This window comes from Idiotropiscis lumnitzeri, chromosome 15, assembly GCF_059441095.1.
Source record: "Idiotropiscis lumnitzeri isolate Australia: NSW breed Sydney's pygmy pipehorse chromosome 15, RoL_Ilum_1.0, whole genome shotgun sequence".
NCBI classification, from domain to species: domain Eukaryota; kingdom Metazoa; phylum Chordata; class Actinopteri; order Syngnathiformes; family Syngnathidae; genus Idiotropiscis; species Idiotropiscis lumnitzeri.
In genome coordinates, this window is record NC_142405.1 from 10379212 (window position 1) to 10396211 (window position 17000).

General features: G+C 42.3%; 1 protein-coding gene across 2 annotated transcripts in view; it reads right to left on the reverse strand.

Moving 5' to 3' along the window:
• Positions 1-1565: 1565 nt before the first annotated feature.
• grin2ba (glutamate receptor, ionotropic, N-methyl D-aspartate 2B, genome duplicate a) overlaps positions 1566-17000 on the reverse strand; it is a 100636-nt gene continuing 85201 nt past the window's right edge. For both annotated transcript variants that reach the window (XM_088316333.1, XM_088316332.1), the window contains 6 exons: positions 16866-16991; positions 14032-14261; positions 13777-13937; positions 12117-12304; positions 8559-8797; positions 1566-4623 (listed from right to left, as the gene is read on the reverse strand). In XM_088316333.1, the coding sequence (XP_088172459.1) occupies positions 2365-4623; positions 8559-8797; positions 12117-12304; positions 13777-13937; positions 14032-14261; positions 16866-16991 (3203 nt within the window). In that variant the 3' untranslated portion in view covers positions 1566-2364. The remainder of the gene's footprint in view (positions 4624-8558; positions 8798-12116; positions 12305-13776; positions 13938-14031; positions 14262-16865; positions 16992-17000) is intronic.

The window sequence follows — 17000 nt, forward strand, 5'->3', positions numbered from 1 at the left end:
TTTTTTATTGGTTTATTTCTTAAATTGCTGTAAAACTTGATGAAAGTTACATCCTGTCTGTCTGTTTACTGTACAAAGTGAAAAGAGGTTCGGAATATACTATTTACAAGTAAAAGCTTAACATACTAATGCCGACTTGGATGCCATCGCCAAAGAGTTTCGAATTCCCTCGCCGTTCCCCGATATTCCTACTTGCTTCTCAGATAATGGTTGATCTGAAAATGTGCACATATAAAAATTCCAGAGATCTCAGTCTATTTATTCGGAGTCACGGTTGTATGGGAGGTGTATTGATTTAAGGCTAACTATCAATCCCACGATTACATTATTATCTGTGAATTTATGAATAGTAATGAGCAAGTCTGTGGCGGGAAAAAAAAAATGCTGTTATCATTAAATTGTGACTTGCATCATCACTCACGCAACACACACACACACACACACACACACACACACACCTATAACAGTGGTGCATTTAGATGAGGTTATAAGATAGATGTCAGCGCTCTGCACACTCCAGCAGCTCCAATCTTGGCTGAGCACTCCTGCGCAATCTCTTGCAGCCCTTGAACTTCTGACACCGCCAGCTAATTGAAGATCAAACCTTTAAATAGCTAATAGAGGCTTTTTTATTCTGTACAGTTAGATGATGAGTCATTAGCAGACAGCTCCTGTGAAGGGAGGGCGTGTGCGATGGGATGATAAGGCATGTCTACTGAGTGCCTGAACCTACACCAGGTAAAGGTCCTGTGCAATAATGAGGCTGCGCCAGCTTTAAGAAATCTAAATAAAAAAAAAACTATCTACATTAGTCAAAGCTGATACCTCAGCGGCCTTTCTCAAATAGACACCCTCCTCTGCTCAATGGATTATGACTATCATTGTCACAGGGCGACATTCCCCCCCCCTTTGTGCGCGATGCACAAAGTTCAACTTGCCTCCCAGACCACGGACACGACAGATGTTGTCCTATGCGACACTAGTGAGAGGCCAAACAGGTGGTGACTATTATCATGTAACCTGAATCAAAAAGAAGCTAAGTAGAAGGCCGCCGTGCTGTGAAGTGGGCCACTCCAAGACAGTGTGGGACATCCTGAATAGAACTGGCGTACAGGTTCATAAAATCATTTTTTACGAAGTTATAAAACTCTGCAGCATCTTGTATCTAAACCACTGCCAGGCAGCATCTCTCGCCGCTTGTAAAATTTTTACTGCAGTTTTGGCGCACGAACGTGAAGAGAACACCAAGTATTGGCGCCGCTGCATGACCACGTGAACAGGGGGACACTTCCATTGGAGACCATTAAGGCACGTCCTTTTCTCTCAACATCTGCAGCGCTCAGGCTCTGACGCACAAGTCTCTACGCACTTGATTTGAAATATCTCCAAACGTGAACCAAGAATGAGTCTTTGAGATCCTTTTTTTCCCGTAAGGAGAAAATATATGTACTGTACTCATGTGAAGTAGAACATCCTACAGGCAACTAAAGAGTTCAGTCATTCTGGCTTGGAGCTTGAGCAACCTGCCAGTCCGAAAACAGGGATGGAATACCGCACCGAGTGTAAAAAAAAAAAAAAAAAAAAAAAAAGCAGAGTAAACACAATCATGTTTTGTTATTCACAATGTCATTAATATTATTGTTGATCTTATACCCTGTTTTTTTCTTTCTAGAAGAATATCTTGTCATTCATGATTGTATTTCTTATAGCGAACAAATCTTTTGGTGTCAGGGAGGATGAGAAAAGGGAGGAGAACAACAGAAGTTCAGGATGGAGATATGATCAGATCCCTCCTGAGAGGGCGGGAGGGATAAGTCATTCGTGTTGCCACTCTGGCAAGGCGACAAGGGACTTCTCTCCGCGCTCCAAGCTTGCAGTTTTCCCTCGTAAGCGCTCGGCGGGAGCTCTCGAGCTGCCGTCAAATCTCAACGGGCTCACGCGTCCGATATCAAATTAAGATGAGCGATAATGGCCGAGTGCGTTGACTGCGCCGTCACTGGTGGATGAAATGCGAGGCTTGACTTGAGTGCATTTTCCCAGTTAATTGACTGTGACTGGACATAAAAGTAGAGTAGCTTTGGCCATTTGTGAGAGCGGGGTCACATCCCCCGTCTCATCAAGGTGTCCTGATTTTTTTTTTTTTTTTGTTTACCAAGATTTGCTTGCAAAATATAGATTTTTCTATTACTCAAGTTTGCATCCTGCTTCCGACACCACATTTGGCTCTCCCGCAGCTCACCTTAAATTCCAGTCTCCATATGGGATAGAGATGCAGTGTGTGGACAGTGTCTTTAAAAACATCCCTGATCTCCTAACACTACACACCTCTATTCCATTCCTAATCCCAAACCTAGCCTCGGTGTCTCACACATCCGACTCGATGCTGGAGAGTTTCTCGTAGACATGGCCGTTGCTTCCGTTGAAGGGTCGAGGTGGGCCGACCCCAAGCATGGAGCCGTGGTGGTTCAACCCACCGAGGCTGAGATCTTTCGGGAACCGGGGGGACACATTCGACATAACGCCGGCTGTGGCAGATGGCGGCAGATAAGAAGTCGTGCTCAACTGGCTCCTGAAGTCACTTCGGCTGTTTTTGGCAACCTGTTGCTGCTGCTGCTGTTTTTTCATGTAATATTGTTTCGCTCCATGCATGAGACACTGATCATCATCAAACGTGGGTATAAAGGGGTTCTGGTTTACCCGGTCAGGATAAAGAGATTTCGATAAAGAGAATGCCGCCCCACCTCCACCTTCCATCAAAGACCTGTCTCTGTCTCTCATGTCTCGCTCGCCTACGGAGCGACGGTGGAGGCCCTCACCTCCTCTGAACAAGCCGCCGAATCGGCCATCGCCTCCATAAAACGAAGGATCCCTGTCTCTTTCCCGTTCCCTCTCGGAGCCGCCGTGACGCTCAAATATGTGCGCAAAGGGGCTGGTGCCCTCCATGTAGCGTTCCTTCTCCTTCAAACTAACGCTTCTGGGAGGTGGTAGCATTCCTGCCATACCTGGACCACTCATCCCGCCAACTCCTGCCATACCTCCCATCATGCTCCCCATGCCGCCCGAGTCATCCTTCTGAAGGTCGACAAACGCGTCATAGGAATGCTGCCGCCTGAGTGGCTTGCCAAATCCTCCACCCTTCCTCCTCTGCTGGGCTTGAGACTGCGGCTGGGCGATGGCACCCATTCCTCCTCCTCCTCCCCCGCTTTTCCCTCCACCAATCTGTTCCAAGAGGTGGTTGTTGTCCTCACTGATGTCGTAGAGGTTTCCTGTCTTTTTACAGCCCTCACAGCGCATACAAGTCGCAGAGCTTGGTCGGCTGCTTCCTCCGCCCCCTGAGGACCCGCAGCTCATACCGCCACCATACCCTCCCCCAACACCTCCTCCGTGCATGGACATCTGCTTCATTCCTACTCCAGTCCAACAGTTCCTGCACTCCCATTCTCCCCCTGCCAACCCAGATCCTCCACCGCTTTTTGAGTCAGACTTTTTGGGTTTGCCCTTGAGGAAGTCCTCCACCGGAACCAGAGAAGTGCAAGTTGGTACTCCACCATCTCTATTTCCAGTACCCTCAGTCAGATCTACATGTTCCCACTGAGGCACGCCCTCTTTTGGCCGGAACTGGTCCAAATAAAAATCCCTCACGCTCTCCTTTTCTCTGAAGAGATAGTTTGTGTCATTATTTCCTGCTCCTCGCTTGCGTTCGGATGGCAAAAGTGGTGGTGAGGCAGAGCGATGGTTGTGGTAGTGGTGGTGGCTGATATGGTACGGTTTTCTCCTGTAGCCCAGCTCAATCTCATCCAGCTCACGTCTGGACTTGGCAGAGGCCGGCCTCTTTTTCAGGCTATCGCGGTATTGTTTGCGCTTCTTTGCGTTACCTTCCAGGTTGCCATAGGTCACCGTGTGCGTGGAAATATCAGAGACATCGGATCGTATATTCCCATCGTCATCACCTCTCCCTGGACAGTAAGCAGGCCCGGGGATGTAGGTGGAACTGGAGGCACCTCCCTTGAAAGAAAACTTCCCATACAAGTCAGGCAGGCCACTCTTAAAGCCAGGGCCTGAGGGGGGAGTCTGTCCAGACAGAAGGTCAAACTTGCTCATGTTTCTGTGGGTCAGTGCTGAGCAGGGCTGGGTGGTGAAAATGGGCGGCACCCCGCCGCCGAGGCTGTCACAGTCAAACATGCCACCCTCCAGGGAACTAGCACTGCCCAAACTATGTGGCCTGTTGGGAGGTGGTCCACTGAGCCCAAGTGTGGAACCGTGGTGGTGCAGGTAGTGGTCCTGGTACAGATTACTGTCCTTCATGTGGACATTGCCAAACGTCCTCTCAACCTCACTGATGTAGTCACTGAACATGTTGTCTTCCGGTAAGTAAGGCGGCTTGCAGTCCGAGTGGCCCGCCAGGCTGCGTCTGTGTTCCGAGATGTCGTAAACGGAAGATTCGCGTCGGATGAAGTCCAGAGCGCTGTGCGGCGAGCCGTTCACCCCAGACGCCATGTTTTTGGCCGTGCGTAAGAGGCGCAAGATGTTCGAATGCGTGTTGTTCATGGTAGCCGATGGGGAGTTCAAAGCTGAGCTGCTTTTCTCTTCAATCTGTACGCCGTGAATACAGCTGTAGATGCCCTGTGTGGGAAAATGAAGGTAGACGCAACATTACCGAGTGAATATTTCAAAAGTGTAGTCAAATGAAACAATAAGTCAAGAACAGTGCATTCTAAAGTCATGCCAACGCCGATATAATAGACGTCATTTTCATACTGCGATTGAGTTTGACACCTATGATTGCACATTTGAATAATTTGGGACGTGAAACTTTCAAAATGAAACTTGAAAAATAATATTTCACAATGTCTTAAGGTCTTTTGCCACTTTCTATCCTTGGAGAACTTGCTTGCAGTTTTATGCCTAAAAATTGACACCATCAACACCATTAGAATTTGGTCAAACAATTCCCTACAAAATATCCCACTAACTTCCCTTCAATGTCACCGAGCAAAAAGCCACCTTCCCGTCAAGAGAAATACCTAGCAGAGGAGCCAGTGGAGCATAACAGTGACAAAAAGATAAACTGCTTCATTAGCATCCGGTGATGCACGATACAATATTCCGATACTAGCGAATGTATAAGAGAGCAAAGCCGGTTTGACAGATGAGATAGTAAAGGCACAGATCAATTGCACGTAATGATTTTACTCAGTATTCTTGGATGAACATAAATAAGGCTGGGAAGAAACGGAGTCGCTGTCCTCTGGTAAAGAGCATAGATCAGTGCAGAGGTTAAAGGTCAGGTGGCTGTCAACTGCTCCACCTCATCTGTTGTTAAACAATAAATCTCCGCAACCACTGCTTTTCACCCATTATTATGATCCATTGACCCGCCTTAAATTTTTTTTCCAAACTGTACTACCAATCGAAACGGGATCTAAGACCAACGCTGGAGGTAATATCAGCTTGAAAAATCGGTCGGAAAATCTGACTCTAATATCAGTGCCACACTAACGATGAACGTCACTGCATGGCGCGTTGCGATATAACCAGCCCAGCGTGAGAGCGCTCTCATGCACACAAATAGGCAGCATTAGCACACGGTTGGGAATGGCTGAGAAGTTAATAGTGTCGAAATCAAATGTTCCAAGACACAGGCTTCATATGCAGAGCATATGCTGATTATTTGGGCAGGCTCGGCAAATAGCAATAAGAGTGGCCTTTTTGGGTTTTTTTCCCCCTCTAGGGAATCACAGTAAAATCTATAAGTGATTAAGCTGGTACAGTGAGGCAGGAAATCAACAAATAGCTAGCTGCTTCCTGTGTACAAGTGCATATAAAGTGCCGACAAGCAGCAGATCATAATTTGGTCGTGCCCGTGTGATACTCGATGCAAATGAAGGTGAAAAAAAGGAGTAATTAACAACCCCAATATATTTATTGGTCTTAATTCATTAGGGGCCACTTCATCGATATTTTTAATTAATTTGCAACAGTGGTTCAGGTGCAGGCTAGTGGAACAGGTACCCTGCGGGAAAAGGCCAACAAACGAGGAACACGAACCTACCATGAAGTCACGTGACCCTCCACCAAGGGTGACAGATGACTCATTTTTCCACACCCATTCTTAATTGCAGCAATAACAAGAACATTTAGTGGATTAGGTTGTGAAATTTGAAAAGCAGAACACAAGCGAGGAAGAAAATAAGATGGAGGAATGGAGCTTGTGCAAAGATATTAAACTGTAATTTTCCACTGTTTCCGTCAGCTGTTTTCTGTTTTACGAGGTTTCTGTTATGCATATGCAAATAAATTGCTCAATGAATTATTGCTGCTTGAATATTTTTACATACTAAATGATCTGGCTGCGCGTGTGGACATGCGACTTTCATTTATGTTGCCTCATTGCAGCAGAGATGGAGGTAATTTGAGTCAAAGGAGAGCAATCAGCGAATATTACTCCAAACAGAATGGGTCTCCAATCATGTATGTTCCCATAGAAATGATTATGTCGCAATCATAAAAAGAACTGCACTCAACAGCCTGCGTTGGAAAATGCAATGTCACCTGACATGTTGGCTGGTGACATTTTATGCTCGGTCTACTAAAAAACTAATGTCAGGCAGAACACTTTTTTTTTTTTTTTTAATAAGATGCTATTAAAGTTAATGTGAACAATATAAACCTGCCCAATCTAATGAGACCCAATACAAACTAGCACAGTTAACAGGCTTATATTAATTTAACAATACAGTGATAAACCTTGACATTTACATTTATTTATTTATTTTAGAAACGAGACATCAGTTGGTTGAATTTTTTTTGTGCTTTTTGTCACAATCCAAAATTCAATCTACAAGCTTCAGATTCAATGCCACTTGAATGGAGTGAAAAAAAATAAAAATGAAGCGAGGCATTTGCTGATACACTGAGCTGTTTGGTCAATGTAACAAACAGAAAATCTGATAGAACGCACACGGCACACATCAAGACACGAATACTACAGTTGACATTGGTAGATTGGGCAAAATCTATAATGGGCACAACCCACACACCCAGTTCTGCTGCTCATCCCACAAATGCACATTCCTTACAAATATGGCACCATTTTAAAGGGAAACAAACACACTTTCCGAGATTTATTGCCGAGAAATATTGTAACAAAACAGAAATAGTCTACCCAACATAAGTTGCTTTCCTTGTGTGCTGTTTATTTTGACCTACTCCTGAGGTTTAAAAACATAAATAACATAATATGAGAATGTAGGATTGTTTTTCGACGGCCCTGGGTGCCATAGCAGCATATCAACTGGAAGGAAAGAGCAGCCGCTCGTGGCCCTGTGCCGTAAATTAGCCACGTGCGTTTTAGCCTGCGGCACTTCACCTTCAGAGGCGCACAGTGAATTACACGGGAGCCGTGTCAAAACAATTGGAATGCAAATCAAACACTTCGGGTGACTTTGCTCTCCCGCGATCTTGTAATTCACCGTCGACAGTTGGGAGGCAGATTCTTTTTAAGTGACTTATTGATTTTGTCTCAATAGTTTGTAAATATTTAATTTATGGACACCAGAGTGGTCTTAGTATCTAGACAAAAAAACAAAAAAACAAAAAAAAAACACTTTTATTACGACATAAGATGAAAGACTACAGTTCCGCCTTTCATAATCTTATGAGACCCGGAGTGGTGCCATGTGATTAAGTGCCGACTCGTCGCGGGTGTTTGGTCTGACCGTAAACATTTCCTATACAACAAAAAAAAAAAGGCCTTTGCTTTTGCTCAATACTTATCAATAATCACGATGGGCTAATCTGATTAATCCAATCACGGAAGCCAAGCAAAACAACAGTAAAAATGCATTAGATCGCTTAGTGTACAAATTCCTAATTGAACTGACGAGAGAGATTTATTTTCATCTGAAAGCTACAATGTTTGAACTAAAACTTAACATTTGGAGTAATTCTACATTTTTCAATGGACAGCAATGATACCCAGTATGGACAATTTTCACAGCGTCTATCATGTACTACCATTAACACAAATTATAGTCGCGTTCCAGTATTACGCCATTGCCAAGACAAAACAGCCTGAGAGAAAATATAATCGTTACATTGAGTTGCAACTTGGCCTCATCACATCCTCGAGGCAGACCTTTTTTCTTGTGTTGTCCCACAACTATTGCGTGACTTATCAGAATTTGAAGTGGGTTCTAGCAGAAAAGGCAAAAAAAAAAGCCCAGTAGAACCAACACTGTTCTAGCTCTCGCCACCTCAGTAAATTAAACTAAATTCTATGTTCTGGTGGAGTGTGTACAGGCCTTTATTCTACTAAAAAACAAGAAAGCAGAATTCTAGATAGAGATATTGAAGCCTTGCAAAAGCAAGCAACTTCTCCTGCTGCAATACTGACTATTCTACATGATATAATACACACCACAAGAGTTTAACAAATAAATAAAACTGCGATTGAGCCCAAAAATAGTTTGCAGTGCAGTGGGACTATGAAGCCGATGTATACATTCAGTTTCTGCAGTGGGTTACAGAATACTTGGGATGAAAAGTAAGAATCTCACCCTGCTGATGGAAAAGACAAAACCAGGGCGACCCGAGCAGACACCCATGAAGCAGAAACGCAGTTGCCAGTAGAACCAGTGCTCGCAGATGAATGTGATGAGCGACAGTGCCATGGCAGCCCCCAGCATGTAGAAGACCCCCGCCATGTTGTCCACGTCCAGCTGGCTGGACATCACCTCATTCTTCTCGTGGTGGCAGATTCCCGTCAGCCACAGGGACTCCAACTCCTCCATCTCACCTGGATGTCACATGATGGGGAAGAGAAGAAAGGGGGAAAAAATTGGAGAAAGGGTTTAATGATAAACAAGGAGGAAGGTATCAAGATCAAACAGTCAGTTTGGGCCATGGCGATGACAAGTGGAGAATAGTTTTATAATTCATGAGAGACTGCGTGTGCATGTGCGTGTGTGCGCGTGTGTTTTAAGTGGCAAGCAGAAGGGATGTGATGCAATAACATGATGCCTGTTAGAGGACACCGGGGAAGGAGAGAATGATGCAACGGAAGAAGAGAAAAAAGATGGCAGGAATATGTGTTGGGTCTGAACTCACTCACATCACATGGTTTCTGGACGATATACAGTAGTTTAAAAAAAAAAAATAGGTAGGTCAGGGTAACAAAACTTTCATGTTGTAGATGAAAATAAGCAAGACAAAATCTTTAATTTACTATTTTATTTGCATCATGTGGCAGCTGACAGGAAAAGAATCATATTCAAGGATAAAACAAAACAAAACAAAAGCTATTACAACAGTTGATAATTTTATGGTTTTTTCCCCCACATTTATTCCAAGACGGCACGGTGGCCGACTGATTCGATCCCGGGCCGCAGCCACCCGGTGCAAAGTTTGCATGTTCTCCCTGTGCCTGCGTGGGTTTCCTCCGGGTAATCCAGTTTCCTCCCACATTCCAAAGATATGCATGATAGGTTGATTGATCGCTCTAAATTGTCCAAAGGTAAGAGTGTGAGCGCAGATGGTTGTTTGTCTCTGTGTGCCCTGCGATTGGCTGGCAACCAGTTCAGGGTGTACCCCGCCTACTGCCCAAAGGCAGCTGTGACAGGCTGGATAATCCCAACATTTTATTATTCACCATATTGCTGTATTCATTATTTGATTCAGAGTATTCATCAGTTCCTTTTATATTTTTCCAACCTCAAGGTTAATTTATACAGACAAGCCAAGTAACTGCTGTGTTCCAGATTCAAGTCTCACAGGATCACGACTGCTCAGTCTGTTGTTTAGTCACACAGCGTTGACCTCGCACCAATAGACAACATGAACGTCTCTAGAAATTGTCCGGAATGACCACGTTAGCGAGTTGCTGTGTTATAGGCTAACTGACTGTAATAACCAGACCTGATCAAAATCTCAAGAACAGTTGAAAAATAGCTCGAAATTTACCTTTTGTATATTTGGATCTTGAAAAAGGAACACTTTGAGGGGCAACGACCACCCCCCCCCCCCTTTGCGGACCACCTGAGATATCCTTGGCCCACTCAAAGGAAAAAAAAAAAAAATCCTAGTCGGCTTTCAAGATGTCAGGTTTGGGAGAAAAGTTACCTTGAGGCAATCTGCTTTCTTTCATTAAATTCTTTTAGATCAAATAAAGCGCCTCTGTGGAAACCACGAGCTGTGATTCATAGTCCGGTGCTGCTGGGAAGCACTAACACTATTAAAAGTAAAAAAAAAAAAAAAAGAAAAAAAGGCATTTAATAACAGTAAACGTGTGACAATTACAGTTTTATGTCACATGTCTTGAGCAGGTTAGGGAGTGTTACTGTCTTATTACAATGTATTAGGAGCGGCGATCAAACGTAGGCTATTTGAAGACCATCTGCAACATATTAATTATATTAATGACATTATTTTTCCAAGATCAATTCTTACGCTAGCACGTGTCAAACAGTATAACCTTCCAGCCCCAATACTTGACAACTGGGCTCTCCACGTGAGTCTGATCTTTTTCTAGGTCAACACGAGGAGAAGTAAGTGGGGTGAGGTGTGGCAATGTCACATTGAAATCCAGAGCAGTGGGCAGATGTGGCTGATTGGTTCGTCCTCACTTTTGAAAGGCAATGTTCAAAGCCACCCCCAAAAAAAAAAAAAAAAATCCTATACAAAACAAAAAACTACATTTGCCTGAAATTTGAAGTGAGTTTTCAAACCCAAACAACGCATTTCTCTGGCAGTCTGTCACTCTTGTTTTTAGGGTGACAAAAATAAAAAGAACTCTGTTCATCGCTTTTCATGGGGCACTCTCGTGGTAAAAGCGATGACCCATATTCACACACACGCACACACAACACGCACGCACACACACACACCCGCACAAACCTGGAAACCCATGCGAACGCAGGGTCGACATACACCAGAAGCTATGCTGGCAACGCTATCTGGGACGCACGATAGCCGGCCCCAGAGGGTCTATGGTTCAGGAAATTGCATGAACATGATGAATGTTTTCGGGAATTTAGAAGAACACGTAGAATTTTAAGTATCACTCACACCATTTAGACTTTTTGTCTTAATTGTTATTTCCCCGATTGTCTGGCACTTTGCTGTTAATCAGCTGCTCACGTTGTTATTCTTATTTTCAAACAAGGTCTAAATTCAAACAGTGATAAAACGAGTAATTTACATCCACCAAAAATGTTTATTTAATTGTCGTGAGTTTAAACTACTTAGTATAAACTATAATCCCAAAACAGTTTTAAATGACTTTCAGATAATTTAATATGAAAGAAAAGCACATGTAGACTGTCACTTCCGCTAACAACCCGGGCTAAACTAACAGCTACCTGACATACTAAGTATGCGTCTCAGTCAACACACTTCCTTACCAACAATGACTTTACTATATCATATTACGTTTTACTTTACTTTTTGGAAAGGGATGGTGACATCTTGTGGCATCTTAGGATGTTTTAGAAAGAGGATTAAAAAAAATGCCAATGGCACTTGAGGTTTTCAGAGACTAGATCTTGATAGGTCTCAAAGAAAAAAAAAAATCATGAATAAATGACTGTGAAGAGTAGTGAACCATGACTACACAAGAGAATAATGCACTGGTATCCAAATGAGCAACCTCCGTTTGGTTATTGTAATGCAATGAAAAAAAAAAAATCCAAATAATACGGTGGCCTGCGTTTTGTGCACACAAACACAATTTTGCAAGTGGCAGAAAGACGACTATAAATCCAATGTAACCCCTGAGTTGTGCTGAGGGGAGGCAATAAATCCAAAGCAGACGTTTGATGTGTGATGCCACAGCTCTGATCACAAAGAGCTAACGCTATCTCACATTTGAAACATTTAGAGAGTATTGGCTTGCAGTCATTCCTAGGTGTTAGGAGGTTTAATTTCCCTCAAGGGTTGTCTGAATCCTTCCTTACGGGGAAACCGGCCGGCCGTGATCGTCTTATTTGAAAATTCAATGTGAGCGGATCTTTCAATAAATCATTCCAAGAACAGAGCTTGTGAACAATCTGCTCACTTCACTTATGAAGTAAGGCGCGTTGAGCGGTAGACAGAAAACAGAACAAGCGCTGTTGTCTCACCGTCTCCAAAGAGCTGCAGGATGGCCAGGTCCACGTGTCTCTTCCAGAGCGACTCCTTTTGGATGGCGATGCCGTAGCCGGTGGTGGCAAAGATGTAGCCGCTGCCGATGGTCACCAGCTTGCAGCCCTCGTCCCTGCCGGCCATGTAATTCAGCACGGCCGCGTCATAAATGAACGCGTCTAGTTTGCTAATGAAAAAGAAGGAACGGCAGTGAGATAGGTTACACTTAATTAGCACTTAGGAGCAAGACATCACAGCTACAACATTCCAATTAACCTGCTAAATAGCACTAAGCTGCTGATAAGTGTAATAGACTTCCGGACGGTTTGCTATGGCTGAAGTGGCACACATTGTGCCGAACCCCCCCCCTTGCCCCCCCCCCATTCCCCAAATTAAACCAAGTGAAAAAGGGGAGGTTAGGAATTTAGCAACAATGCTTACATGTACTGTGCAAATGGGAAGACTGTGAACATGCAACCAAGCGTGCACTTCAGCCAGTTAGTGACAATATAATTCTCACAGGTCACAACATTAGGTACACCAACAGACTAATGAGTTCAACAAGAACTCCTCTAATGTAGCATAAAAAAAATGCTCAAAATATTGAAACAGCAATTACTATGAGCGGTTCAACAACCCCCCCCCCCCCCCAAGAAAAAACAAAAAAAAAAAAAAATAAATAAATTAAAAAAAAAAAAAAATCAACCTTCTCTACCCGAATTCAACGTTGATTTTACATCTTTAGCTATCTGGGAACTTTATTGCAATTAGGATTCTATTGCATTGATCATTTGAACATTTTGATTACATATCTCAACAGCAAATTTCAATCAGAGATGGCCTTACGTGTCCCTTTTTGACACAGATATTAAACGTGTCTTCATTTTTCAGCTTTTTGAGATAGTTTCATGTTTTTGTTTTTAAGTTAAACTTATAAATGCTTGTGCATTACAGATTTTAACATGCATTGTGATTCAGAGATATGTTTTGTTTTAAAAAAAAAAAAAAAATCAACCTGTTGCTGAACTTAACCCTTAATTCCTAAAAATTATATAACTATATTATCATATTATTATTATGATATTATCATTATGAAATCATAATGTGCTAGTAAAAATAAAATCTGGAATTTTATTTATTTTATTTAAATGTAGTGAAAATGTGCTGACCAGTGCTACTATATTTTGTTTCATTAAATATATGCACACTCAAGGGACCATTTTACCAGTCCAAACATCCAACTATCAATTTTCTACAGCATTTGTCCTCATAATGGTCACTTGGCTATGCTCCAGCTGACATTGGGCTTGAGGCAGGGTACATCTTGGATTGGTTGTCAGCCAATCACAAAGGCACATCACACCCAGTCAAATTCCTTCTTTGTGTTTGGATCCACTCCTGTTAATACAAACTATTTTGATAAATATATGAATCTACTTTTGATATTGCCAATCAAAACTGAGTATTTTTTATCTTTGTTGGATTTGTTTAAGTAGTTTGTGTAGTGTAATATTAACGGGAGTGAAGGTGCACCTTATAAATTGGCATGTACTTGTTATCCTTGCAATTGGGCAGTTTGCAAGCAAAATATACTATAGTGAAAATCCAATAAAAATATATTTCAAGATTAATTATCTTAAAGATAAAAAAAAAACTCACCCAGCTTTGAGGCTCTGAAGGGCCTCATTGACATTTCTCTGATGAAACTTGGTCATATAGGCGTGCATCTCGGGATAGTTGTTCCTGATGTTTCTCTCTGTACTCCCATTTGGGACGGTGCCAAACCGAAAGGGAGGCGAGAAATCATTGGGGCTTTGGAACTAAACATGCAAGACAGAACAAGTCTGTAAAAATACTTGGCGCATGAGGCAATGAGAGCAAACGACACAGCTGCATATCAGACAACCATCTTACCTTTTTGTCCGAGAGCCCCGTTACTTGGTCCACGTATTCCTCCTGGATCATGAAGGCAGCCAAGTTGGCAGTGTAGGAGGCCAGGAAGATGACAGCAAAGAAGGCCCACACTGACACCATGATCTTACTGGTGGTACCTTTGGGGTTCTGCACCGGCACAGAGTTGTTGAAGACCAGACCCCACAACAACCAGATGGCTTTGCCAATGGTGAAGGATGGACCGTGTGGCTCTGAGGAAAATACAGTCAACATTCACGATTACATAATTGTTTTTTTTTTTACACAAGAGCATGATAGATCAATGCGATGGCTCCTTAGCTTAATAATAATAATAATAATAATAATAATAATAATAATAACATTATTTTCATAGAGGCGCTCAAGGGCACTGTAGAAACACATTTAAAATAAATCAAGCCATTGAATAAAAATAACGGAACATCAAATCTAATAATAATAATAATAATAATAACAATAGTGTTTTAGTCTGAGGCAATTGTTTAGGACAGAAAAATTACAAATCTGAGTTTGAGCTCGGTGGACAGGATATCTACTGGGTTGTCGGATGCATGTATGAATATTCCTTGGGCGTGATTCTTAATGAAAAAAAGTCACATATATATTGTTTTATGTTCAAAATTACTATTACATAGCAACATATCTGAGCTGAATTGAATTTCTTTTACAGCATTTTATAGTCTCTTACCAGTTTATTTTTGTGTTCATTTCCGACCAAATGTTACCCACTCACCCAGCCATAATGCACTCCTCATCAAAAGTTAAAAATTATTTATGGCTTCACAGTTATCATGTTTTTCTAGGTTGCAGTGGATCTGCATTCATTGAGTCACATGTCCATTATTTGACACACTATCAACTGTATGGAAATGATCACAAATTGTGGCGTAATGAAAAAACTATTTAATTAGTTCTGACTCATGAACTGAGAGCAGACTGTCTCCGTCTACTCATTCTGGAGTGATATAGCAGTTGGATTGTAATGTCTGTGTGGGTAAGTGTGAACGTGAGTGTGCGCGTGTGACAGAGAGGGAGCGAGAGACAGACAGTATTCGGGCCCTCCGTGTGGGTTTGCATTGTGATATGGGGGCTTTGTTCATGGACAAACAGACTTTGTTGTGCCAAATGGTCTCCTTTGTAAAGTTTGCCAGAGAGTCCGTTAAACGAATTGAGTCGAGACTATACAATCCGCAGCCATTGATTGCAGTGTATTTGTGTAGAATCCTTTGTGTCCAAACTTCGATCTGCACTCGTCATGATTCCAAACCCCCTGAGTGCGAGATGAAGATAAAAAGGGAGGCTCAGAGAGGAGATTAGCAGTTAAGGAAGTGTACATCTTTACAATATGCTGAAGTTGGAATGGAAAGAAGAGACAGACGACGTCTAAATATAGCCACATTAGGTGGCCTTGTGGCTTGAGAGATCGAACACAAAACGACCCCCTTTGCTGTCAGTGCCAACTTGATTTTAGGCAGTATGGAAATGTATGCAAATAACTTGCAAATGGACTGCGTGGAAGTAAAAGCAGTGACGCTGTGTTGAAAGCGGAGCACAGAACACCTGTAAATGATGAAAAGGGCAGCATCAAGTAGAAGGAAGAGGAGGGGGACGAAATCAGCAAGGACGGCTGATCTCCATATGGAGGCGGCCTACGGTATTTTTGCACGTCTGTAGCTCTGTATGCAAAATAATATATCAGATACAGAATAGTATTGCCAGGCAGCAATGAGGTCGACTGGAGAGATGTGGTGTAAATAACAGCAAGAAGAGTTCCTTCCAGCGTAAGACCGTGTTATATTATGGCATTTTATTTTATTTGTACCCACAAAGCAAGAGAGACTACAGTATATGGCTGCGAGTTATGTTGTGTGCGCTATTTGTATGGGTTGCCGCTCGGTAGGTTAAAAGAGCAAGTTATTTGAAGGTGAATAATAACCGTAGCAACAATGCTCATTTTTGTTGACCCTTTTATAGTATTTCATATTGTGTGAGCAGTAAGCTGGCAGACCATTAGCTGATTTACAGTTTATATTTTGGTGTTATTACAATATTTAATTCTCTTGTTTAATGTGACAATTTTATGTGTCAATTTCTGAATGAAAATGACACACAACTTGAAGCAAAATATTTCAGAACCCTTTAGATTTCTGATTAACTAGCCAAAAGAGTATCACTGAATTCTTTTTTTTTTTTTTTTGTGAAAATCAAAACAAAAACAAACAAATAGAAAATACACAGACTAAAGAAAACATTTGAGTAAGAGTGTTCTGCTATTTTGAAGGAATAATGGAGGAGCATAATTAGCCTTTATGTTTGTTCAGTGTGTTATTTCTCAATAATGAAGAATATATTCTATTATTTTTATATTGTACTTTGTATGTGTGTATATGCATGCATGTATGTACGTGCATATATTTATAATAAACAATAAGATTGTACATGATTTCTCTTTTTTATCATGTTATGCCTACTTCCGCATAAAAAATAAACAATTTGGGGGCTGGAACAGATTAAATGTATTTCCCTTCATTTCAATGCAAAACGTTACCTTCATTTGCAAACGTTTCGATTTACAAGTGGGGTTTCTGAACCAATTAAGTGCATAACTGTTTTCATTTTTGACAAGACACTCTGAAAAGGGGAATGACGTCATTGCAAATGCGGTAAAGAGAGGCGGTTGGGTGATAAAGACATAAGCAATCTACCACCATCTTTCACACCATCATGTACAGCAGTGCCAAGTGACGCAAACCAGCACGTCTCTTTCTTGCATGTACGTTTAGGTGTGCAGTGTGTGTGGAGTTGCGGGCCCTCACCTCTGCCGTCAGCCAGACAGCGGTTGTAGCCCACGGGGCTGAAGTACTCAAAAATGAACACGGCAAATGCTGACACCAGCAACAGCATCACGAACATCATCACCCACACATCCGCGCTGAAGGGCTCTGGAGGGC